The 25,251-nt window shown below is 37.3% G+C and overlaps 1 protein-coding gene across 4 annotated transcripts; it reads right to left on the bottom strand.

Annotated features, from left to right (window-relative positions):
• Window positions 1-774: 774 nt before the first annotated feature.
• LOC116503068 (myosin-1B-like) lies at window positions 775-23,266 on the bottom strand. Of its 4 annotated transcripts, none has more exons than XM_032209220.1 (38): window positions 23,063-23,266; window positions 22,500-22,643; window positions 22,018-22,174; window positions 20,436-20,463; window positions 19,996-20,113; window positions 19,810-19,902; window positions 19,656-19,719; window positions 19,430-19,528; window positions 19,217-19,320; window positions 18,979-19,117; window positions 16,880-16,998; window positions 16,646-16,795; window positions 16,011-16,181; window positions 15,514-15,805; window positions 15,297-15,367; window positions 14,752-14,839; window positions 14,543-14,660; window positions 14,292-14,415; window positions 14,071-14,207; window positions 13,669-13,924; window positions 12,049-12,291; window positions 11,790-11,966; window positions 11,555-11,700; window positions 11,372-11,462; window positions 10,901-11,290; window positions 9,504-9,630; window positions 8,654-8,772; window positions 7,752-7,948; window positions 6,227-6,410; window positions 5,940-6,105; window positions 5,469-5,593; window positions 4,919-5,227; window positions 4,624-4,827; window positions 4,071-4,196; window positions 3,811-3,981; window positions 3,608-3,712; window positions 2,447-2,542; window positions 775-927 (listed from the first exon to the last, which is right to left on the bottom strand). In XM_032209220.1, exons 1-38 carry the CDS (start codon window positions 23,264-23,266, stop codon window positions 775-777), a joined length of 5,805 nt encoding a protein of 1,934 aa, XP_032065111.1. The 4 variants fall into 4 exon arrangements, with proteins under 4 accessions (XP_032065111.1, XP_032065113.1, XP_032065112.1 ...); XM_032209222.1 differs by having other exon boundaries at window positions 15,297-15,350; window positions 15,509-15,805; XM_032209221.1 differs by having other exon boundaries at window positions 15,297-15,350; window positions 15,503-15,805.
• Between the last annotated feature and the right edge of the window lie 1,985 nt (window positions 23,267-25,251).

The following is a 25,251-nucleotide window of genomic DNA, read 5'->3' on the forward strand; positions in this document are numbered from 1 at the left end:
CATACAGTGTTTCATTTAGTGGTTTCTCATATTTGCTTTTCATTGTTTTAAGTATTGCTTTAATCTCATAATTCAAATATTTCTGTTTCTAAGTGATTTAAAAAATGTTTTGGTGGTATTTGGGGTATTATTTTCTTCTCATTAAGGTATCACTTTAATTTCATAATTAAACTATTTCATTTTAATTTTTATAGTTTTTAAGCAAAGTTTAGATGGTGTTTGTGTGAAAGATGGTGTAGAAATAATATCAGCAAATTTATGAATATACATCCAAGGATGCAATTAATAAACACTATGAGAAACTAGAGATCACTATCAGGTGGCACCAATGTCCTATTACTTGAAAGTATATAATTTGCTGATCAACCAAAGATACTTGGCTAAGTTAGTCTTTATTCCAATTCAGCTGGATTCATAGTTTATCTAAAAATAATTATGTACAAATGAAATCATATCACGGCATTCAAACTGGTGTCTTCTCTGTGTTTTTAATTTCAATTTACATCAACCGTAGCATGGCCCCTGGCAAGTGATTCCTGTACAATATTCATAAATGTTTATCATGTTCAGATAGTGCTATCTCTCCAAGGAGAAGCTTCAGATTTCATATGGGAGAACAAAACCCACAATAAGATCACATCATCTTTATGTATGCTAACATTTCTATCATCTTTATTTTCTAGACACCAAAGACAGAACACAATAATTACAAATCTGGGTGACTAAGAGATTCACATTTTGTGCATTTCTTCAGTCACCTTGGAGCAGACAAGTTTATTCTTCCCCTGGTGTCTGTTTTCCAACTTCTCGAGTCTTCACTCTCAGTTTGTTCACTTGCGATTCTGCAATATCAGCCCTTTCTTCAGCTTCTTCCAGCTCATGCTGAATTTTGCGGAATTTGCTGAGATTAAGATTGGATTGCTCCTCCTGAGAATGAAAAAGGTATGGTTAAAAAATTAGTCTACTTATAAGGTATATATGTCATACAAAAAGGTAACAGACTCAATGGAGAATTGAGTCTCCATTGTGCAATTTTAGCTAAATGAAAAGTTCAGCTTGCCTTTCACAAATTGGGAACATTTAGTATAACAATTCTTTTTGAATAAACTGAATCTAGTCTCTGTTTAATTCTATAAAGTATTTACAAAGCTTTTAAGGTATATTCTATGCAGATGTTTTTTTTTAAATGGCATATATTATTTTGTAGGCAATTAATCTTGATTAGCATTTATTTTGCAGATTTATATAGCTGCCCATCTCAAGAAATGTGCTGAGCAACACACAAACATAAAGATTATTTAATGACATTTTCAAATATAAGTAAAACAAGAAAACATAAAAACTCAACACTGTGAGAGAACAATGGTCACTTGATATCATAGAGCCACTTTGCTGACTCGTCATGAGATACCAAAGGGAAAAACTCTGGAAAAGCTGCTTTTTCAGAGCCTTCTGAAAGGCTAACAGGGATGGGGCTAACCTCATCTCAGAATACAATTATGTTCCTGAGGGCAGGGGGCATAATTGAAAGGCACGCTGTCTGGGTCCTGCCAGATGGAATTCCTTAGTAGACAAGACCCATAGTATATCTCTCCTGGTTGACCTAAGCAACACCTGGAAGAGGTAGTCCTGTGATGGAATGTGCAGCTGAAGAAGGAGGGGTGAAGAATGTCAGCAATAGCACCACAGCTTCTCATGGAGGGGGCAGCACATTCCAGGCAGAGGGCCCTACTGCACAGTCCTTAACTGGATTCAGAGGAAGGAAAAGGTTCAGAATAGCCAAACCTTACAATATCCCAGGGTACATCTATTAGGTTAGAAGGTTATAGCTTTAGTCTGGCAGGTTTCTATCTATTAGGTGTAAGCAAATAAAGAACTCAACTCACTGGGTCATATTTGGGCTTAGGCCTGACAGTTCCTCAATAACCTGGTCCCGTACCAAGTACGGTTTTAAAAGTAGAACCAGCACCTTGAATTGTACCTGGAAGCAGATTGACAGCCAATATAGCTCATGGAACAGAGGTGTAATGAGCCCCATCCTAGGGGTGCACATAGCTGTCTGTCCAGCTACATTTTGCCCAGTGGAAATGTCTGGGACACTATTCAAGCACAGCCCCATGTTGAGTGCATTACAGCAATCTATTCTAGAGATGACTAGGGCATGGATAACTGCAAGAGTAGACCCTCATGGTCCAGGAAGGGACACAACTGATATACCACACAAAGCTGTGAAAAGGGCCTCTAGGCCCCAATTGCCACCTTTTTACTTCAGCAGGAGTTGTGAGTCTACAAAGAGTCCAAGATTATGTACTGGCTCTGCCTGGGGCAGTGCCACTCTATCCAGTACCAAAGATGATAAAATCCCAGATCCAGAGGCCCAAACACCCCAAAACACTCTAATTCATTTGAAATATAATTATTGCTCCATTGCAAATGCATTACTTACAGCTTCTTCATATTGTCTCTTATATGCTTTCACTTTCATTTGCAGTTTGTCTACCAGATCCTGGAGCCTCAGAACATTCTTCCTGTCTTCCTCAGACTAAACAAAATTATGACAAGAAGTGAGTTTCTATCATTTGAATCCCTTTAAATGATTTTCCATATCTACCAGGTTACCCTGAAAATAAGGCAGGGTTTTATTTTCTTTTGACCCACGAAATAAGGAGTTGGCCTTATTGCTGGGGAGGTCCTATTATTTTTGAGGTGCAGATGATGGTGAGCATGGTCACCTCAAGGCTGATGCTGTGTTGCAATATTTTTGGGGAGGTCTTATTTTCGGGGAAACAGAGTATATCTCTATATCTCTTTATACCTTTATCTGTCTATCTGTCTGGTGTCATGTTTAAGGCACCCAGTTAGAAACTGGGAAACCAGAACCTCTAGTGCTGCTTTAGTTATGAAGCCAGCCAGGTGACCTTGGGCCAAACAACATTACCAATCAGGTAACATCAATATGATGGAAAAGGAGTTACTATTTAGTGTCTTTACGAATCTCAACATATGGCTACAATTGAGCCCAAAATTTTTGTTGTTAAGACATTTCTTAAGTGAATTTTGCAACCTTTCCTATCACAGTTAAGTGAATCATTACAATTACTAAGTTAACAGTTGTTAAATGATTCTGACTTTCCCATTAACGTTTTTTGCCAGAAGATGGTCACATGACTCTGGAACACAGCAACAATCATAAATATGAGTTAGTTGCCAAGAGTCTGAAATTTCATCACATGTAACAGTCACAATTGCCATGGTCATAAGTGAAAAACAGTCATGTCACTTTTTCAGTGCCGTTGTAGCTTCGAACAGTCACTAAATGAACTGTTGTAAGTCAAGAACTAGCAATATTATATTGTAAATGGGGATAGAAAGAGGTAAAGGGGTGGATTAAGTTTTATATATGTCAAAATATTCAGGGATTTCAAAATTTTCAGCTAAAATTATGTTCAGGTTTTGGAAAGATAAGATCACCAATAAACATATGCAAATATAACTCATGAAAAAAAAAGCCAGTTCTCTTTTCTCTTTGGTTGATAAATAATTATTGATTGATAAAAGTGGTTTGGTTGGTTGATAAATAACTTCACTCCATGCTTATCACACTTACCTGGTAAGATAGTTCTTTCACTCGTCTCTCATATTTGCGTACACCCTTAATTGCCTCAACACCACGCTTCTGCTCATTCTCAACTTCAGCTTCAAGTTCACGTACCTAAGGGAATCAGGTTGAAAATTAGTCATCATCTATGTCCTATTACATATAACCTTACATACAAGTGTCTATCAACATATACAGAGATAGATACATACTCTTTGCTCTAATTTCTGAAGCTGCTTCTTGCCTCCCCTCATTGCCAGTTGTTCTGCCTCATCAAGACGGTGCTGTAGATCTTTTACAGTCTGTTCTAGATTCTTCTTCATTCTCTCTAGATGGGCACTGGTGTCTTGTTCTTTCTTAAGTTCTTCTGCCATCATGGCTGCCTGTTAATGAAGATGCTATGTTCAAGTGACTACCCTGCTATAAGTATATATAGGATCAGATTTCAAAAGAAGGGCATCAATCAACTCACATCAGTAATGGATTTTTTGGCTTTCTCTTCAGCATTGCGAGCTTCCTGAATAGTGTCCTCCATTTCACCCTGGATTTGGGTAATATCTGTTTCCAGTTTCTTCTTGGTGTTGATCAGGCTGGTGTTCTGTTTAGGCAAAAAATACTGTTAGTTTCTAGTAAACATAAAATGATTAATTTATTTTTTAAAAACCAGGCAATAATGCTCTAAAATAAACCTGTATATTGGAAGAATAATGCCTGCAACCTTATTTTATATCTGTTTATGTAGCCTTATTTTCATATTTCCCTCAGAGTTTCAACAAAGACAAAAGTGTCATAGCATCTAAACTAATACAAAAGAAAAAGGAAGATCAATACTATGTTTACAAATGCTTTATGTAAAGATCTGCAAATATCATTGAAGCATAGTTTTATTGTCTTCCAACAATATCAAAATAACTGAAGAATATTCAACATATTCCACTTTTTCCCTTTACAATAAAGAAATGCTTATGTAGACTTGTCATTCTCAACTACTAATTACAGGAGGATACAAATAATTAGATTCTTACTTGTGTGTGCAGGAGCTGCACACGCTCACTGGCATCCAGAAGCTCCTGTTCAGCCACTTTTCTGGCTCTCTCTGTCTGTTCCAGAGCTGCCCGGAGCTCCTCAATCTCGGCCTGCATTAAGTTTGCTCTGCGCTCAACCATGGATACTTGTTCCTTCAAATCTTCTTGGCCTCGTAAAGAATCATCCAAATGCAGTTGTGTGTCCTGTTAAATAAATTATTTTAAGGTATAACTCTTGAAATCTTAACAATTCTAGTGATTTACTGATGCTTTCTTGAATCTGCCTAGAACCTGCCTTGAGCAATCCTTGTGTGTTCCTGAGGTTCTTTAGTGCTTCAGCACCTTGACGGTTGGCATGGCTCAGTTGGATCTCCATCTCATTCAGATCTCCCTCCATCTTTTTCTTAATTCTCAGGGCATCATTCCTGCTCCTAATCTCAGCATCCAATGTGCTCTGCATGGACTCTATCACCCTCACGTGATTCCTCTTCATTTGATCAATTTCTTCATCTTTTTCTGCAATTCTTCTGTCAATGTCAGCTTTCACCTGGTTAAGCTCCATTTGGACACGCAGGAGTTTGCCTTCTTCATGTTCCAGAGAGGCCTTAAGGAAATCAAGTATATCAGCTGTTACTAAAGTCATCTAAATAACAGCTTTGTTCACACTTGTCAACTGGTTTTCTAAAACGTATTTTAGAGTGCTTTAAAATGCATTTTAAAAAATTGAGCTTTTGTTTTCTTTAAACATAATAACTATCAGGTTTCCGAAAAATGCCCTAATTAATTTATGAACCTCGAACCAAGATTCAAAAGAAATGTTTATGGGTTGACAATAAAACAATTACCTCAGCCTCCTCCAGGGAGGCCTGAAGTTCACATTTCTCCTGTTCAATCTGCTTCTTCACTTTCTCCAGTTCGTGAATGGCTTTTCCTCCCTCAGCAATCTGTTCCGTTAGGTCAGATATCTCCTCTGTTGATTTCACACAAAATAAAGGGTTGGGGGAAATGAGTACCATTTACTAACAGTTTCAGGCTGTATGTTTGGGAAAATAATATTTCCTTGGCTCTTTCAAGCTCATCCATTTGGAACTGATAAGTTAATACTGCATGAGCAGACAACACTTCTACATATGTATATCCTAATCATGAGGAGAATGCCTATATGGGATTATCTTATTGTGCTTGTTACTTGTTGCTCCATAGAAGGTGGTAGAACCATTACATAATCAATTTTTCTCACTTTCGTATCTTTAGTGTCCTAAACAGAAGCTTATAGTAAGAAGCTTATAGACTTGCGCTGAAGCTTATAGACTTACGCTGAAGGTTCTTGTTTTCACGTTTCAGAGTTTCCAGATGATCCAAGGATTCCTCATATGCGTTCTTCATCTTGAAGAGCTCTGTGCTCAGAGACCGAGACTCCTTCTGGGAAGCTTCCAGTTCAGATTGAGCTTCCTCATATTTCTGTTTCCAGTCTGCCAGAATCTGTAAAGGGTCAATGAGTCATCAGTGTCGTACAAATGTGATTAAAAAATAAAATAATAAATTTAATTGGCCCAACGTCTTGGTACAAACTGTTCCTTTTTAATCATCAGGAGCAAAATACCTTATCAAAGTTCTTCTGCTTCTTATCAAGAGCTGCACAAGCTGCATTGGACCTTTCCACGTCAATCATCAGGTCCTCCAATTCATTCTGCAACCTCTGCTTGGTCTTCTCCAAGGAAGCACATTTGGAATTCACAGCTTCTACATGTTCCTCAGCTTCCTGCAGACGCTGAGCAAGCTTTTTCCTGGAGCAATGAATGACTAACTATTAGCTTAGAAAATATAAAGGAAGAAAAGTTCACAATCATATAGCAATAGCAGTTAGACTTATATACCGCTTCATAGGGCTTTCAGCCCTCTCTAAGCGGTTTACAGAGTCAGCATATCGCCCCCACAGTCTGGGTCCTCATTTCACCCACCTCGGAAGGATGGAAGGCTGAGTCAACCTTGAGCCGGTGAGATTAGAACCGCTGAACTGCAGATAACAGTCAGCTGAAGTGGCCTGCAGTACTGCACCCTAGCCACTGCGCCACCACTGCATAAAGACGACACACACTTCTCTGTTATTGGCATGGAAACTATTTCATTTTCAAGCTTTTTAAGAGTTATGTAAATCATTTCTGGATTATGCAAAGGATCTCATGAAGCACTAGTTTGTCATGCAGGACAGATTGAAAAACTGGAAAATGAGAATAGTTATTGGAGAATGGCAAACTCTAAAATAGTTTAAATAATTAAAATTATTTTTTATTTTTTATATTGTCTTCTTGTTAACATTATTTCAGATTTAAGTATCTTATGCAGATATGCAACATTTGAATTCCCAATGATTGATAGCAAATTATGGAATATTTGAGCTGTTTTCATGAAATGTATTGTTTTAATGTGATATAAGATAATAATTGTGATTATCATTTATACTTCCATGTTTTCATTTGATGTCTCATGAATCCTCACACAAATCCCTCATCAGATTCAAATTCCAAATAATATGCTGTTTAAACTTTAATTATAGGAATAAATTAAAACTAAAAACATTTCACTCTAAATGGATAATCAGCATAAAACTTGGATTTGAACTTATTACATTTTTAAAAAGTGAATTATATTTATATGGGCTGTTGCAATGAATTACTATTTTAATTTACAAAAGGTCATACAATTATTGCATAAAATGTTTTACAGAGATTTGCTCACTCTACACAGATACACTTTTTGTCATTTAAATGCAATGTTTGAAGAAAATGGGAAAGGAGATAAATTACAAATAATTTATTTCCATTAAAAAAACATTATTCTGGATTAGTTATTTTGCAAGATTTGGAGTAGTTTACAACAATCCTGCAGTATTAGCCATTATTTTCTTGAACTGTTGCAATTTAAGATAAGAGAATATCTGCAAAACTACTGGACTTTCTTTTTGCTGCAAGCGGAGACTTCTGTGTAGAGAGAAAATAGCTTATAATAGCCCTGCAATGTAATCCACTCTCAGAGATATGGCTAAAATTACTTTCTCTTATGGTAATTATACCTCATTTGTCCTTGTAATTTATTTTTACTACAAAACTATTCCAAGTCCCACATACTTGGCCTCCTCTAACTCTTCAGTGCGCTGAATTGCATCAGTCTCATATTTGGTTCTCCATTGGGCAACCTCGCTGTTGGCTTTGGACATGGCACGCTGTAGCTCAGCTTTGGCTTCCTGCTCTTCCTCAAATTGTTCCCGAAGTAAATCACAATCGTGACGAGCTGATTGCAAGCCATGAGCCAGTGCATTTTTAGCCTAGAGAAATGAAATGTCTTAAATGCTTTCCCCAAATGCAATGGTGGCATTATTAAAGCTCCCATTTGTGTTACTTGTTCTTTCAGGTTTGCATTTTGGCCTTTAGAAGGTAAATCTTTCACTTTTTTAAAATATGGGGGTTGCACATATTACTAGCAATTCCACTTTGTAACAGAGAAAGAAAAAAAAAACACTTTTAAGCATCTTTAACCAGGAAGTTGTAAAGGATACAAATACCCGTATTTTTTGGATTATAAGACGCAGTGGCGTATAAGACGCACCAAAATTTCAAAAAGGTAAGTAAGAAAAAAAAAGTTTTTGCCTTTCTTTAGCCCCCAGCAGCACTCTACAGGCTTCAGCAGGGCTAGAGTAAGGCAAAAAAGCCTCTGTTTTTGCGAAAAACGGCCCATTTCTCATGGGTCATTTTTTGTAAAAATAGAGGCTTTTTTGCCTTGCCCCAACCCTTCTGAAGCCTGCAGAGTGTTGCTGGGGGCTGAGGGAAGGCAAAAAAGCCTCTATTTTTACAAAAAATGACCCATTTTTCACAAAAATGGAATGCGGGGGTGGGGCTTTGGGAGGCAAAAAATGGCTGTATTTGGTGTATAAGAAGCACCAACATTTCTATGCTCTTTTAGGGGAGAAAAGATGTGTCTTATACTCCAAAAATACAAATTTATCACCCATGCCTCTTTGCCTAATACATACCTTTATTTCCTCTTCAAGGTGCCTCTTCAATTCTTCAATCTGCTGGGTGAAGCCTTGTTTGCCTCTTGAAAATTGGGAAATCAGAGAGTCTTTTTCCTCCACTTGGCGAGAAAGTTCACCTGAGAAGCAGAAAATAGAAGACAGGAGATTGACATGACTGAACTACCATAATTGTTGAAGAAAGTACTAATGAATAGCAGCAACTGAAAAATTTTAAAGCTGAGATACATGGCATTTTTATATTAGTTATGTTTTAGGTTGTTTCTAATATCTTACAACACTTGTCACCTAAAATACAAATTTGGGGAGGGGACCTGTCATATTTCCCAGATAAATTCTGTGATACCTCTGATGTTAGTAAAATTTGCATGCCTTATTTAATATGGAGTTGTGAAACATAACTTGCAGCAAGAAAGAAAACCAGGATCATTTTCATATAGGAGTAACTATTTTGTAGTCTACAGTACTTAATTTAGTAAAGTCATTTTTTTTCAGCAGCAACATAAAAATATTTCCTATCACAGGTGACAAACACATCTGTTGTTTTATATTTTGAATTTCATTAGCCAATGTTGTATTCCTTGGATGTTAGCATCTGCTGAGAATAATCATAATCATAAACAATTTTTTTATGGTCATAGACCAGCAGTAGACAAAATTATCACTGTTTACAATAGTGTTAAAATATATTACTACTACTGCTAATAAGTAATAACGTCCATAATAATAAAATACAGGGTAACAAACAGAATGGCTCTTTTTGGCTCTTCTGAGCTTACTTTACCCGCAAACTCAAATACTATTAGTGTAGAATAAACCATTCCTAAAATACTTCAGCATTTCTTCTTACCTGCTTCTGTCTGCAAGCGAGCTTTCTGGGCAGAAAGGTCATTAATTGAACGCTGCTGCTCTTCTGCCTTTGCTTTAATTTCACTCAGCTGATCTTCCAAGGACCGGGATAATTTCTCAAGAGTTGACTGAAATCAGCAAATAGAAACATATTGAACTATTCTGCAAACTACTAAATGAGAACTTTGAAAATCTGGAAGGTAACATGGAACTGCATTACGCAGATGGCATAAAATGTAGCAATTCACATTGGGTGAGACCTGCGTATACCACATATAGTAGCACCTGTTTTACAAACAGTGCATTGGCTTTCAAGTACAATTCAAAAAAGCTTGTTATGACTTGGCATCTACATTTCTGAAGGAATGCCTATTCTGCATGAAATAGAATGGGCATTGATCCAGAATGACTTTAAGAGTGACATCCTTGAATGAAGTCAGTATGGAGAAGCATAAGCATGCTGCTTCTCGGTATATGCCCCTAGGTTATGCAATACTCTACAGCTAGAGATTTGAACAAAGGCCTTCCTGAAAATTTCCCAGAGGGTTCTAAAGACAGATCTTTCTTCTACACTTGAGGAGGAATTGTTATAGGTTTTAGCAATGTGAGAGATTCTTTATATCCATGATGGCGAACCAATGGCACACGTGCCACAGGTGGCATGCGGAGGACTCTCAGCTGGCATGTGAGCCCCAGCTGAGCTCCATGTGCTGCCGGCCAGCTGATTTTCGTATCACTGCAAAGCACTATATATGCCATCAATATACATCCAACAGGAACAGGAAGTACCTCACAGGAACAGATAGAGGTAAATCCTAGAGAGGCAGGAAATGCATCACTGAACAATGGAGATGAATGCTAGAGAGGAATAAAGCTACATACAAGGCTGACAAAGCTCCTGTAACAGCATAGGTATGTTCAGAGGTGTGGTCCCCTCGCACCCCATTTTTTGGTTCCAGGAGGCTTCAGGGAGGCCTGCTAGGCCCAAAATAGGGTGGGGGGGCAGGGTAGGTGGGAGGGGGGCACGCATTGTATTATGGGTGTGAGTACGCATGCATATGCTGTCGTGCATGTGTATACTTGGCACACGAGAACAAAAAGGTTAGCCATCACTTCATTATATGCTATAATTCTGAAAACCATCAGGAATCTTTAGAAGTTGATAGTATAGAAATTATAATTATAATGTTAGTAAGTTATAAATTAGAGCAGACTCATAACTGATCATTATCATCAAAACAGACTAATCCAGCTATTCCTAGGTGAAATTCCCCAGAAAACTACCTGATCTGATGAAGATAATAATTGAACAACTTTACTAATTAGTAAAACATGCCACAGTTCCAAGAGGACGCAGTAGTTCTTACAATTATCTCTCGTGCAGGAAGATACATATACCTTGGTTTTAGAGACAGATTCCATGTTGCTTGCAAGATCATCAATCTCCATCTTCAGTTCACTCTTCTCCTTCTCCAGCTTCTGCTTCACTCGCTGCAGGTTATCAATTTGCTCTGCATATTCAGCTGCACTATCTGCGTGCTTCTTGCGGAGGGCAGCACCCGTGGCTTCATGCTGCAAGGTGGCCTCTTCAAGGTCCCGGCGCATTTTCTGAAATTCTGCCTCACGTTTCTTGTTCATCTCAATCTGAGCTGCCGTTGCCCCACCAGCTTCCTCCAGACGCTCACTGATCTCCTCAAGTTCCCTGGAGAGATCACCCCGCTGTTTCTCTGCTTTGGCGCGAGATGCCCGTTCTGCCTCAATCTCCTCTTCCAATTCCTCAATACGAGCCTAGAGAAAGAGAGGCAACCCTGAAACTGGCTTCCAGATAGCTTAATTCTCCATTCATGAATGAACCACTGCATGACAAACCTGCAGCTCTTTGATTTTCTTCTGAAACTGGGAGCCCAGGGCCTGCTCATCTTCAATCTTGCTCTGCAGTTGGCTGATTTCAAAGTCTTTCCTTTTCATAACAAAACATAATGGTTATTATGCTAAATGTAAACAACTCCACTTAGCACACAAAGGTCCATCGTAATAGACATTACTACTTACTTCTTTAGTTTTTCATCCAGCTGCTGCTTATCATTTTCCAAATCCATTGTAGTTTCCTGAGCTAGTTTCAAATCCCCTTCTAGCTTCCTCTTAGCTCTTTCAAGGTCCATGCGAAGTTTCTTTTCTTGCTCCAGAGATCCTTCAAGCTGAAGACAAAGAGATCAGGGAGATTGTGTCAACACAGCAGTATATCCACCTCAGACCAATTCTTCTCTGGAGATGGTAGCATACTTACATCATCCACTTGCTGTTCCAGCTTAGTCTTTGCTTTGGTCAGAGTGTTCACTTTGTCCTCCTCTGCCTGCAGATCATCCAAGGTCTGTTGATGGGCCTCTTGCAGGGCTTTCTTCTCCTTGGTCAGTTTGGCAATGCTCTCGTCCAAGACCGCCATCTCTTCAGTAAGGTTTTTCACCTTTAAAAATTGAAGAGATAGGGTTAAAATGCAGTGGCAATAGTGGGTAGCAATTTAATTCTGATATATTTTTGAGTAGTACCTTGTTTTCTGTAGCATGCTTCTCCTTTTCAACCTTGGCCAGTGTCAGCTCAAGATCATCAATGTCTTTCTTCAGTTCTGAGCATTCGTCCTCCAGTTTCCTCTTCTTGGATGTCAATTCAGCATTAATTTCTTCTTCATCTTCAGCTCGCTCAGTCAGCTCCTTAATTTTAGCTTCCAGTTGGATTTTGGTTTTGATTAGCTGGTCACATCTCTCCTCGGCATCTGCCAAGCCATCAGATTCCTGAAAGTAGCAAAAGAAAAAGTGTTAATAAAAATATTGTATCTTCTTATTTCCTTAATGATCAAAGGAACAGTTCCAGATCATATCATATATGTTCCTACTGACAAGAAATATCCCCTGTACTTAATGCTAGCATGTTGTTACATAAGCAAATACAGATAGTTCTTGACTTACAACAGTTCATTTAGTGACTATTTGAAGTTACAAAAGTACTGAAAAACCTGACTTATGACCATTTTCCCCACTTACAACTGTTGCAGCCTTCCTGCAATCTCATTATCAAAATTCAAATGCTTGGGAACTGACTCATATTTATGACGGTTGCAATGTCCCAGGGTCATGTGATACCCTTTTGCAGCCTTCTGACACGGAAAGTCAATGGGGAAACCAGATTCACTTAACAACCATGTCACTAACTTAGCAACTGCAATGATTCACTTAACAATTGTGGCAAGAAAAGTCAAACTCATTTAGCAACAGAAATTTTGTGCTCAATTGTGGTTGTAAGTTGAGGACTACCTGTACACATTTCTTTTTTCTTTTAATGAAAACGTACTTTTATGAGTTTTATAATGGATAACCTAAAAGTACACTCTTGAGCTATTTTCATCTCTCTTTGTGTTTTATAGTGCTTATAGCTGGAATCCCTTATTAAAAAAAACTATCTTCCTGATTCCCATTTTCTTTCTGAGATGAATTCTCCTGGCGAAATCATTGTGGGGTGAAAGTTCAGATTTTCATCTCCTGCACAAACATAATAAACAGGCTACAATCTTAGGCATATCTAGGACATTTAAAACAAAGGGTAGATTCAGTTTTCTGCACTTTTTATAGTGTTCTAAATGTACCCCATATAATAACTGGATGCTGGGAAACACAAGAGGAAGAAATAAGATACGGATATTTGTACGGGTCTCAGATACATTCTGATTATAATTGCTTTGACCCTTACTAACAAAACAATTCATAAAATATAATGGTGGGGGTTAGCAAAAGTACAGCACATCACTGAAGTGGAACATGATGAAGCTGGAGGGGAAAAGGCTTGAAGTATGGCTGGGGAGGAGTGGGAGAGAGATATCCATTAAGCAGGAGACGTTATTGAGAAGCTGGATAGAACAATGAGAAATGGATAGAACAATAAAATAAAAAAAGAGTGAGGAAAATATTTTTTTAAAAAATAAATAGTGATTTCTTCTGGGTTTCCATTTGTAATTTAAAATCCATTAGCTCAATGCTGTATGAAAATAAATGAACAAGCTAAACATAATTTCATTTCAAGATTTTCTGCAGTATTGTCTCACATGTAATCTGTACCAACGGACCTCAGAATAAGGTTATGAGAACAAAAAGTTCTAATGTCAGCAAAATTCTTACAGATTGGACTTGGAGCTGCAAGTCATTTTTCTCCTGCATCAGGGACACCATTTTTTCTTCCAATTCCTTCCGTTTGGCTTCCGATTTTACAAGATCCTCCTTTGTTTTCTCAAACTCTTCCTTCATGTTGGCCATTTCCTTCTCTGACTCCGCACTCTTCAGCAGGGGTTTGATCTTGAAGTACAATTTCATCCAAGGCCAGTGCTTTACGTTCATGAATGAACGAACATTGTACTGAATAGTGAAGATGGATTCTCTGGAAGGAGGGCAAATAAAATTTTAAGCATGATTCTACTATCAGCTTGAGATAGTACTGATGCATTTATGATATATTGCCACATTATGCTCATAGCCTTGTTACATTAATGCCATTGTGAGCCTTTATTATAAAAAAATATCTACCTCCTTTCCATCATTTTCTTGAACTCTGATCTCATTAGAAAGCCACGGCACATAGCTTGGGTACGTGTAATAAGCATAGCCAACTTATCATCTCTCATTTCTTCTAGAAGACCAAGAAGGCCAGCTTTGAAGAACACCTTGAGGGGGAAACAAATGCAACGTTTGTGGTCTTTTCAAATAAACCCAATTTGTAATCTTTTTGGGACAGATAGTAATTTTACCTTGGTATGACCAAACCTATATTGAGTATGGTCCACATCAATAGATCCAAGAAGTTTCTCAGAAGCCTTCTTGCTGTCCATGAATTGTCCCTCTGGGATAGCACTTGCATTTAATATTCTATATCTGTTGGAAGAAGCGTAGTTTATGTTTCTAAAGACATTTAAAAATTTTAGCTTCAAGAATTATGAGAGTTAGAGTTACAAATATGTGAGTCACAAAGTGGAAGATGGCTAATATTTAGAGGACCAACCTCTGTTTGAAGTCACCATAAATGATCCTGCTAGGAAATCCCTTTCTGCAAATGCGGATGCCCTCCAGCACACCATTACATCTCAGTTGGTGCAAGACAAGCTCGTGTTCCATGGCACCTTAAACAACATTGGAATGTATTAGCGGTATAGAATTGAACTAAACTATACTAGTGCTGCTTCATGCACAATTAAACTATATAATTCTTACCAGGAGTTTTAGTTTCATTGGGGATGAGGCACCGCACAAAGTGAGGGTGAGTGCTCTTCAGATTGCTCATCAGCTTGTTTAAATTCTCCTGTAGGATTAGAAATATTTGTGACATTTAAAGTAGATTTCATAACTACCAATACTTTTTAAAGAACCTACTTTAAATTATCTATTAGATTTCCAGCCACCTTTCTCCTACAGCTTAACATGGCATTCATAGGTGTAATCACCATAATAATCCCTATGAAGTAAATTAGGTTGAGAAACTAGAGACCAGCTCCAATACACCAATGATCTGAAACCTGGTTCTTTCATAGTCCAACATCTTAATAATCATATGGAGCTCTGTGATTGAGGGAGCAATGAAAGGGAAAAATCTGAAACAAAATCAAGCAATATTGAGTATCCTTTATCATGTTTTTATAGTGTGTAGTTTTGGATCTCTGGGTCATTTTTTCAGAGGAAGGAACTCAGGAATAGATTTTTAAAAAATTTATTTAAAATAGATTTTTATCAGGTTGTACAAATAATAAAATTGTGCTTACCCTAAACAGAGCAGATACGGTCTGGAAGGAAGACCCCTTCTTCTTTCCAGCTTTCTTGCCACCACCACCATCTAAAGAACAACATATATATTACAGAATATATATTACAGAATACATATTACGGAATTAAAATGTTGCGGACAAAATACATCATGTTTATTTATTTACATTTGAAAGGTATGTTCTTTGGATAAATTCTTACCAACATCTGCAGGGCGATCAGCAAAGAGTAATGCCAAGGTCTTCATGGATGATTTCTGGTACAGCTGAATGACACTTTCATTCAATGGGTCCTTGTTTTTTTCCAGCCAGCCGGTAATGTTGTAGTCCACAGTGCCAGCATAGTGCACAAGGGAGAAATGAGCTTCTGCTTTACCTTTCCCAGGCTTAGGCTTTTCAAAGTTCTTGCATTTGCCAAGGTGCTGGTCATAGAGCTTGTTCTTGAAAGAGGTGTCTGTTGCCTTAGGGAACATGCATTCTTCTTCTAGGATGGAGAAAATGCCCATGGGCTGGAGAGAGAGCAAGATAGAGAGATCACTGCAAGAAATACTCTTCATTGTAACAGAAATGAAACTTTTAATATTCAGCATTTAGGAATTGTTAACTGTAGCAAGATGAAATTATCCATTCATTAATTTTACAGATGTGTATTCCATTTCAGGTTTTAAAAACATATATAATCTTGAATGCTTAAAAACATTATTTTTAAAATACCTTCTCAATGAGTTCAATGCAGGCAGCCAGATCCATCCCAAAGTCAATGAACTCCCAGTCAATTCCTTCTTTCTTGTACTCTTCTTGCTCCAGGACAAACATGTGATGGTTGAAAAACTGTTGCAGTTTCTCATTGGTGAAGTTGATGCAAAGCTGCTCCAAGCTATTATACTAGACAATGCAAAGTATTTTGAAAATAACAATTATCCTCACAAGTGTTCCTTTTTCTAGGCTTTCTTAAATATTTTAAGGTTTATGTGAAAGTTACAAATATCTAAGCTCTTTCTTGAATCAGTTCTGCTCATAATATTCTCCACTGTTAAACCTTTATTTTCAATATGCTCTATCATCACTGCATTCAGTACTTTGAAAGCCTATATCTTTGCGGCAGCTGACTTGAATTTATGACCCACACTCTTCCTGCCAAAATATTCTACAATTTCTTCTCTGTGCCAGATATTTCTATTTAAATCATCCTTCCAGTCAACAACTCAAAAATTATTTGCCTACTTTAGTGCCTTGGCATTCAGAACATTGTTGAACTGTATTTCATTCATTCATGCTTAAATATTTTACAATATAAACATCACATCCCTACTCTCCAACACTATGCCATCAAGGGCCAATTTCCTTACATCAAAGATTTCAAATCCAGCAATGTCCAACACTCCTATGAAGTGCTGTCTAGATTGTTTGGTGTCCAACTGCTGGTTGATACGAATAACCATCCATAGAAACATCTTCTCAAAAACAGACTTCGCCAAAGCACCAACACTATTGTACACCTGTGTAGAACAAAAGGGATTATATCAGCATATAATTGGGCTAATTATCCACTCTCTATGAAACCTTTTCTTGTTAATCTTTACCTGCTGAACAGTTTGACCTTTGGTGACAAATTCATTGCCAACTTTGACTCGGGGGTAGCACAGAGCTTTCAGCAAATCTGCTGAGTTGAGGTTCATGAGATAGGCAGCCTTGTCCGCAACTGAGCACAAAAAAAGAGGAAAGATTTGTAAGCAAATTGTACGCTTTCTACATTGGAAAAGCTATGCATAAACAAACATTGTTCATATACTTGAAATATATACTATATATATATAATATATATACTAATATATACTATGAGCCGAGGTGGCGCAGTGGTTAGGGTGCGGTACTGCAGGCCACTTCAGCTGACTGTGATCTTCAGTTCAGCAGTTCAAATTTCACCGGCTCAAGGTCGACTCAGCCTTCCATTCTTCTGAGGTGGGTGAAATGAGGACCCAGACTGTGGGGGCAAGTTGCTGACTCAATTTGCTAAACAAAATTGTAAACCACTTAGAGAGGGCTGAAAGCTCTATGAAGCGGTATATGAGTCTAATAAATAAATAAATAAATAAATATTCAATAATTCTGATTGTAGTGACATACAGGAAGAGAGCCTTCTCTGCTGTTGCCCCTGCCTCTGGAACACTCTTCCCCTCAGAGGTGACGCAGGGCCCCAGTCTCCTGGCCTTTAAGAAAGACATGAAAACATGGCCAAGCAGGCTTGCTTGGGGTGCAGAGGAGCATGCAATCATGGAATTGATTAATGCCCTGAAATTCCTCTCCCCACCTTTTAATTAATGTTTAACAATGTTTGCCTCTTTTACATTTTATATACTTTTAATGTTTTGAATATTTTTTTGTGATTTTTCCTGACTGCTCTGTGAGGAGATGGACAGTTTTAAAATTTGGTGAATGAATGAATGAATGAATGAATGGCATGCTTTACAAGAAATAAATACAGAAAAAGTTAGACCATATTTTCTTAGGATGTCACTGAATTTTTCTATGTCGAGGAGGGAAGAAACGGCTATATCTATCTGAATATAAATTAGCTTCCTAAGGTTAAATGAAAACTATTGCTAAGTGACAACATTTGGTCATCCATTTCTGCTTATTTAATTTCAAATTAGATATTACAATACAGGTAGTCCTTGTTTATCAAGCATTTGTTCAGCGATCATGACAGTGCTGAATAAGGAAACTTGTGAACAATTCTCAAAGTTGTGGCCATTGCAGCCTCCCTGTGTTCATGTGTTCGTGATGAAGATACTTGCTAAACAGCATGGATTTACAATGGTCACAGCATCTCACAGTCACATGGTCAACATTTGTGGTCCTCACAGCCAGCTTCCTACAAGCAAAGTCAATGGGGAAGCTGGCAGGAAGTCACAAGTCCTAGTCATGTATCATCACGCTTAGTGACCTGCAATGGTTTACTTAACAACAACAGCCAATAAACTGCCATTGTTAAGTCAGGCACAGTCACCTGATTTTGCACTTTATAACCACAACACTTAGTAATAAAATTGTCAGTCCTAATTCTAATTTGTGAGTAAGGATTGCCTGTATAATTAGTATGTTATAAAAAACAATATTTAATTTTTGTGCGTAGGACAATAGAAGAAAGCATTATTTTCAAATCCTAATTTATTATCTCTGCAGTACTGAAGTCAAGTCAGATTAATTTCCTACAAGGTGTAATCCATGTCTATCTGCAATGTTTATTTCTTAAAATAAGCATTACATATAAAAACTTCACAAAATAGCAATTGACATATTCTGTCTTTTCTGCATAATTAGGGAGCTGTCATTTACAAATTCATTATTGACTATGTATCCGTCATCTTAATATCAGAAAGATAGGTGGGACAGTCTAGAGAAGAAATTCCCTGGCTTTAGTGCAACTCTGAAATTTATTTATCTTCATTCAAGTTATCAGATCATCTCCTATGAAGTTATTAGAGATGTGAAAGGATGTTTCACTTAAATGACTAACAACACAAATATACACTGCTCAGAAGTTAGCTCCTCCACAGCCTTAGGAACACATTCTTATGCATTAAACTTCAGCTGTTCTAATTAAAACAGCTGAACTTCAAGAGAGATTTTTGTTTCATTTGGTTTGGGCAGGTAATTCCATCACCAACTGTGAAAATACCTTCCGTGCCGTCTGGCTCAGCCTGTTCCTCTCGCTGCTTCTGCTTGAACTTCATGTTCCCATAGTGCATGACGGCTCCCGTCAGCTTGTAAATTGCTGTCTTTTCTTCAGCATTGAAGCCCAGGATGTCAATGGCACTCTGGCAAGGCAATGAAGATAAGTAACTATTCTTCCTATTACTTCAACCTAGAGTACAGTAATAGATTTTTAAATATTTATAGGTATTTGTATCATTTACATCTGTGGCTATCAGCTCCTCTTGATCATTTATGCTGGCAACTGTGATTTCTCCTTGGCTTACAAACGTAAAGTCATATGGGTTCGTAGAGATCAGGAGCAACTCTGAATGAAAAAAATAAAACTTGCTTTATTCAAGATAGAAATTATTTATGGCAACAATGGGATCAAAGTTAGCCTATTGTCATGGGAAGAGTCAAAAGATGCTTTTTACCAATCAGTTCTGGCTTCTGGTTGGACATGATCTGATAAAAGATGTGGTAGCTCCTTTCAGCCTTGAGCTGGAAGGTAACTCTGGACTTCTCTAGCAAATCTGGCAAGAAAGGAGAAGCAAGCAAATAAAGAATGTGAGAAAGAAAAATGGGGAGAGAAGGAAAAAAAATTGAGTGAAAGAAACCCCTTACAATGTAAACCCCTTACATGCAAGCACAATCTCTTACATGTCTCAATGTCAGCAGAAGCCAGCTTGCCTGTGGCACCAAAATGGATTCTAATAAATTTTCCCTTAAAAGAAGAAAAGGAGAATTATCACAAATCCAAGGCTGCATCTTCTGTGTATTTCTACATCATGCCAAGTTTCAACATGGAACTTACAAAACGCGACGAATTGTCATTCCTGACAGTTTTAGCATTTCCAAAGGCCTCCAGTAAAGGGTTGGCACTGATGATTTGATCTTCAAGGGTGCCCTGAAAAGTAATATTCCTGTCAGATTCTGTATCATCAATCCTGCAAAAAATGTCATGTAATCACAGATCATTCTTTTCTGGCGGACAAGCTACCTGCATTTTGCCTTGTTGGGCCGGTTCTTCCTTTTTCTTGTCAGTAGCAGCTGCAACTGTTGCAAAGTACTGAATTACACGTTTTGTGTTCACAGTCTTTCCAGCACCAGATTCTCCACTGTTGACCAAAGGGGCAAACAAAGTGTTAAGATGCAGTTCATCCTCTCCATAACTGAAATTGAGCTAGGACATCAAAAGGATATAAAACCCATGTGACATGGTCATCCACTTTGAAACTTATGAAGTTTATTTATTGAAATATATTACATATTTACTGGTCTAACAATAAAAGTATAAAAATAGACATTTGAAGGAGCACGTAACCAAGATCAAGTTCTAGGGTCCGGAAGTCTACAAGTATTTTTAAAAATTATTATTTAACAATTTGGAGTACTCTGCCAATAAAGCAAATACAGAGCTTAATAAAGAAATGAACTTACGTGATCAGGACAGACTGATTCTCACGATCTGGAAAGAAACATTTTAAAAAATCACAGATTTTTTTAAAAAAATATAGTTCCCTGCGAACTTCCATCAACTGAGTGGGAGCTCATACAACATTAAAATTGCCCACTTAAGCACTATGCCTCTTAAAGAAGAAATATCCCTGAAAAATCAAACATTTATTTGTCGAACATTATAAATGTGCAGTGATGACAATTATGGAATGGAATGTGTCATGAATGAAAGTTAACTATACAGGTGGAATATTCCCTAATCAGCCAAGTTGGGAAATTTCTATAAAGCATTCCTTTTTGCTATAACAGCAATTCTCTGCACTTACAGAGAAATAGAATATGAAGCTCTAGACCAGTGATGGCGAACCTTTTCAGCACCGAGTGCTGAAAAGGGAGCGTGCATGCGCTCATCAGAGCCACAACCTGGAAGAGGGCCTCATATGCACATGCCGGAAAATGAACTTCCAGTTTCTGGTGGGTGCATGTGCGCCGCCCAGCTAGTTGCCCAGCTAGACTGATGCCCATGCACGGACAATGATCACGCAAAAAAAAAAAAAAGGAAGACCAGCTCTTACAGTTTCCAGCACTGGTGCATGCATGAAGGCCAGCTGATCATCATCCGCGCATGCATGCAAGCAAAAAACCCAAGGAGAAACGGGCAACATGGTGCATGTCAGGGAACAGGGTTCCACGTGCCACTTCGGGCACGTGTGCTATAGGTTCACCATCATGCTATAGACCATAGGATTTATTGAACATTCTCTATAAATTGGCAGTTCCATGGATTTCTTTGTACGTAATTCCCCTTACATGTACAAAGAATATCATATGTAAATGTTACTGGCAACTTGGGAGCAGTTACATTTTGGATGCACAAGATACTATACTCAGGCTTTAGCCCTATATGCAAATGATTGAATCAATTAATATTTTGGAATTATAAAATATACTAAACCACAAATTAATAAAATTGACTGCAATTTCACAATACAGAATACTACGGATTTTTTTTTTTGTTAAAATTAATCAAGCATTAGTATCTTGCCTGTCTGTACCCCAAGGGTATTTAACTGACTTAGTCAATCATGCTGGGGGAAATTTAAGAGATGGACATATAAAGACTGCATATATTCAAAGGCCTGACAGAAACATCGAGCCTCAGCTTCATCTTTAAGGTCTTCAGAAATTGAGGTTCCATATCTTAGAGGGGGAAATTGTTGCAGAACTGAAAAAGTGTTAAAGCGGGAAACTGAATCCAAATCTAGAATTTGCTCTTAGTCTCAGATGACAAATTTGACCTATACTGTTTTCATTGGCTTACACATGCAATATTGATTATCCTTTTTCCTTTTTTCCATGACACATTTCATATTTCTTTCTCTGAAAAAATAAAGCAAGCAATTAAGCTACAGGAAACTTATTACTATTAGTAAATGATTAATTTCTATAACTCCACATGATTAAGCACATTAAGCATGTGACCTAAAGGCCACATTGTGTAGGAAGCCCACTGAGGTGACTGGTAAAAATATTCTCCTTCTTTATTAATTAACCATTTACTCACCAGTTAACATGGACTGATATGCATTATCAGAAATGGAGAAGATGTGAGGAGGGGCCTCTTGACGCTTTTTGCCTCTGTAGGCATTTACCACTTCTGGATTATACACTGGAAGCCACTTGTAGGGATTAACAGTGACACAGAAGAGACCTGAGTAAGTCTGCAAAAAATAAAACAGAATTTTATTTACTTTATCTTTCATTGAAAATTTCTTCCAATAGTGTCTTCAATCAAATATTTATGTAAAAATCTATAACATAACCAAATATATAAATATATAACATCTGTTTCCTTGAAACATCAGGAAAAGAATACATAATTTAGAAACAAGCACTGTAGTTACTTTGAAATTAAAGATCAGGTTTACTAATGTATTGATTAACAGTAAACAGGAGAACTTAACGTAAGTTATTTGACGTAAAGGATTCTTAGGAGGTCTTAAAACCAGTCACTGGTAGAAAAATACCACCACAGAATATGCTTACGTAGATCATCCAGGCTGCATAACGCTCTTTGAGATTATACAGGACAGCAGGTTCATGGAGATGAGTCATCATGGCCATGTCCTCAATTTTGTCATATTTGGGAGGATTCCTGGAAAAGACTTGATCATCTTTCACAGTTACAGTCTAGGGAGGAAAAAAAAAAAAAACAGACCTGCATATATCAACTTGGAAAACGGAAAGAAGAAAATTGTAGTAATTGCACTTTATTGTCTCTGTTCAACCTATGAGATCACAATGACCATGTTTTGGGATATTTCTATGAAACAATGTCACCTAGTAGGACCTTTTATCACAGTGCCTATCCTATTGAACTTAATTCCCCCTGAGATTCTGGCTTTGCTTTAGGATCTTGAAAACCCAGTTCTTTCCCTTCACTGTGGGCCAGCACTCAAGATGAACCCATCAAAAATGAAAGTGTTTGAAGGAACTAAACACTGAACTGTATAATTTCCTTTCTGGATGTTGATGGAAGTTTTCTTGTAAGGGATAGGCAACTATAACAATCAGTCAAACAAATAAACAAATGTAGATATTTTACTTACTTCTCCTTCTTCAGTTTTGACAGTAACTTTCCCTGCTTCCCTACTCTGGATACTGCCTTTTATGTAAGCGATCTTAGGATCCACCACAAAAACTGAGTTTTTGGCATCAAAGGGCTTATTTTGGGCCTCAATTCTTTCCTTTTCTGACTTTCGAAGAAAAGAGGCAGCTTCCCCAAATGCTGCCATTTCAGCGTCTGAAGACATAGTTGCAATTTATGTTGCGCAGGAAGAAAACTAAAGGAAAGAAACACACAAACCAATTCATGAAAATGTGGAAATCCTTATTAACTTTTCTTTTGGCCTTTTTTCACAACATGGAATTTGTATCTGTTCTTTGATTTGAACCAAAGCATCTTATTATGTGAAAATAGAAGATCATACTGCTTACAGAAACATTGACTTTCATGTCATAAAACTTTTCATATCCATGAAATCTGTTCCATTATTCATGATATTGGATTATGTAAACCACTGAGGCTGAAAGAGCAGTTGGAATTCATCCACCAAATTACCTGATGAATGTAAACTTTGCTTATGATTGCAAATTCCCCAGGTAATTGAAAGGCAGAATATAAATTAATCAAATAAATAAATATACACGAGATATTTGGGTAAGAAAAATATTTGAAAAATATTAAAATAGAGGTACTAAATTTAAGAAATAAGGATACTATAGCCTAACTTGACAATGCTCACTTGGAAGGTATATTATAATGTTTTTAAAAAAATGAAATGTCCTAATTGTTACAAAAATTTAGTTTACCTCATTATTCTTCACATTTAGATTATCATTAAATTATTTACTCTTTTTCATTGGTGTCATGCATAAACAATTTGACTTTGAAATTTATTAAAGTCCCAATTCAGCAAACTTAAGTTTTTTTCTTTGGAAGTTCACTTAAAATTGGGTATGCAGCCTGCTTGGCTAAAGTAGAATGTCTCCACTATTGAAATTTGAAACATATTTCAATTATTATTATTACACTATTATTTACATCGGGTGGGTGAACAATAGGCCAACACGGCGAGATACTTTACAATAATTCTATATTTCCTCTTGAGATATTATTGCTTACCATCATGGTTAATTTTCAGCACAAACTGTGTCTTAAGGGAAATTTCATGTCAAAATCTTTTGTACATTCCATATTCTTCAGATGATTTCATTGCTTGCATATTAAATCTTATCATGATCCAAAATCTGGACCTCCATCGTAGAGGTGCTTTTGTGGATTTGATCAATGGCTTTGTAGCAATTCAGAGAATTCTTTCAAAAGTTTGGTACCAGTATCTTCGAGGTCACTACCTTAGTTGACTTGTAATGGAATGCAGCCTCAATGCAATCTATGACATACTATACACAGTACACAACCCAAAGGAAGCATATTCCTCCCTGAATTGCATGCATATCAGTCCCTAGTATTTATTTGTCATTAATCTGTCTGTCCCCAACGATGTAATCAATCAGGGTCTTACCTTGTGTGGTACTATGGATTTAAAGGCAGACTCGAGCTGGCCAGTTACTGCAAAGTAAAAATGATAGATCCTTTACAAAACGTCCAGTATGTAGCTTAAGTGGATGAAGTAGATTTTAAATCCCTAGTGACATAGGCAGCCCTGCTCAGTTATGCCAAAACCAACCGGAATGAATTGAGATGTGAAGAATTAGAGTGAGTCCGTATTCCTTTTACACCCTCTTACCTTTAAACTGTTGGTGCAAGGACCTAAGAGGCTGGTCCCAAGGCTACTTATATATGAAGTGATTTGCATGCACAGAACCCTCCTCTTCTTTCTAAGGTCAAAACTGTTTCAGTAATCTTAGCAACTCTTAGCAAGATTCTCATACATATTTGACGCAAATAGATATAATTAGACATATCAACACCATGGATCAGTCTATAAATAATTTGTCAAGGAGAGAGGATTATGTATGAGAATTTATATATTGCACTTCGATTCTGTTAATCGGTTGAAACACAGTAAGTAATAATTCCTGATCTTTATAAAGTGCAATTCAGAGGCAAGAGACTGAATTGAGGTACCTCAAGCACTGGATTGGAAATGTATATTCATGGAAAAGGAACAGGAGGCTAGCAAAAATATTAAACATTAAAAAGATGGGCACAGCCATCAATACAGGTAGAAAGGGAAATGACAATAGGACAAGAAGTAAACTCATGAAAGGGGAG

This window comes from Thamnophis elegans, chromosome 2 (assembly GCF_009769535.1).
Source record: "Thamnophis elegans isolate rThaEle1 chromosome 2, rThaEle1.pri, whole genome shotgun sequence".
Taxonomy (NCBI): Eukaryota; Metazoa; Chordata; class Lepidosauria; order Squamata; family Colubridae; genus Thamnophis; species Thamnophis elegans.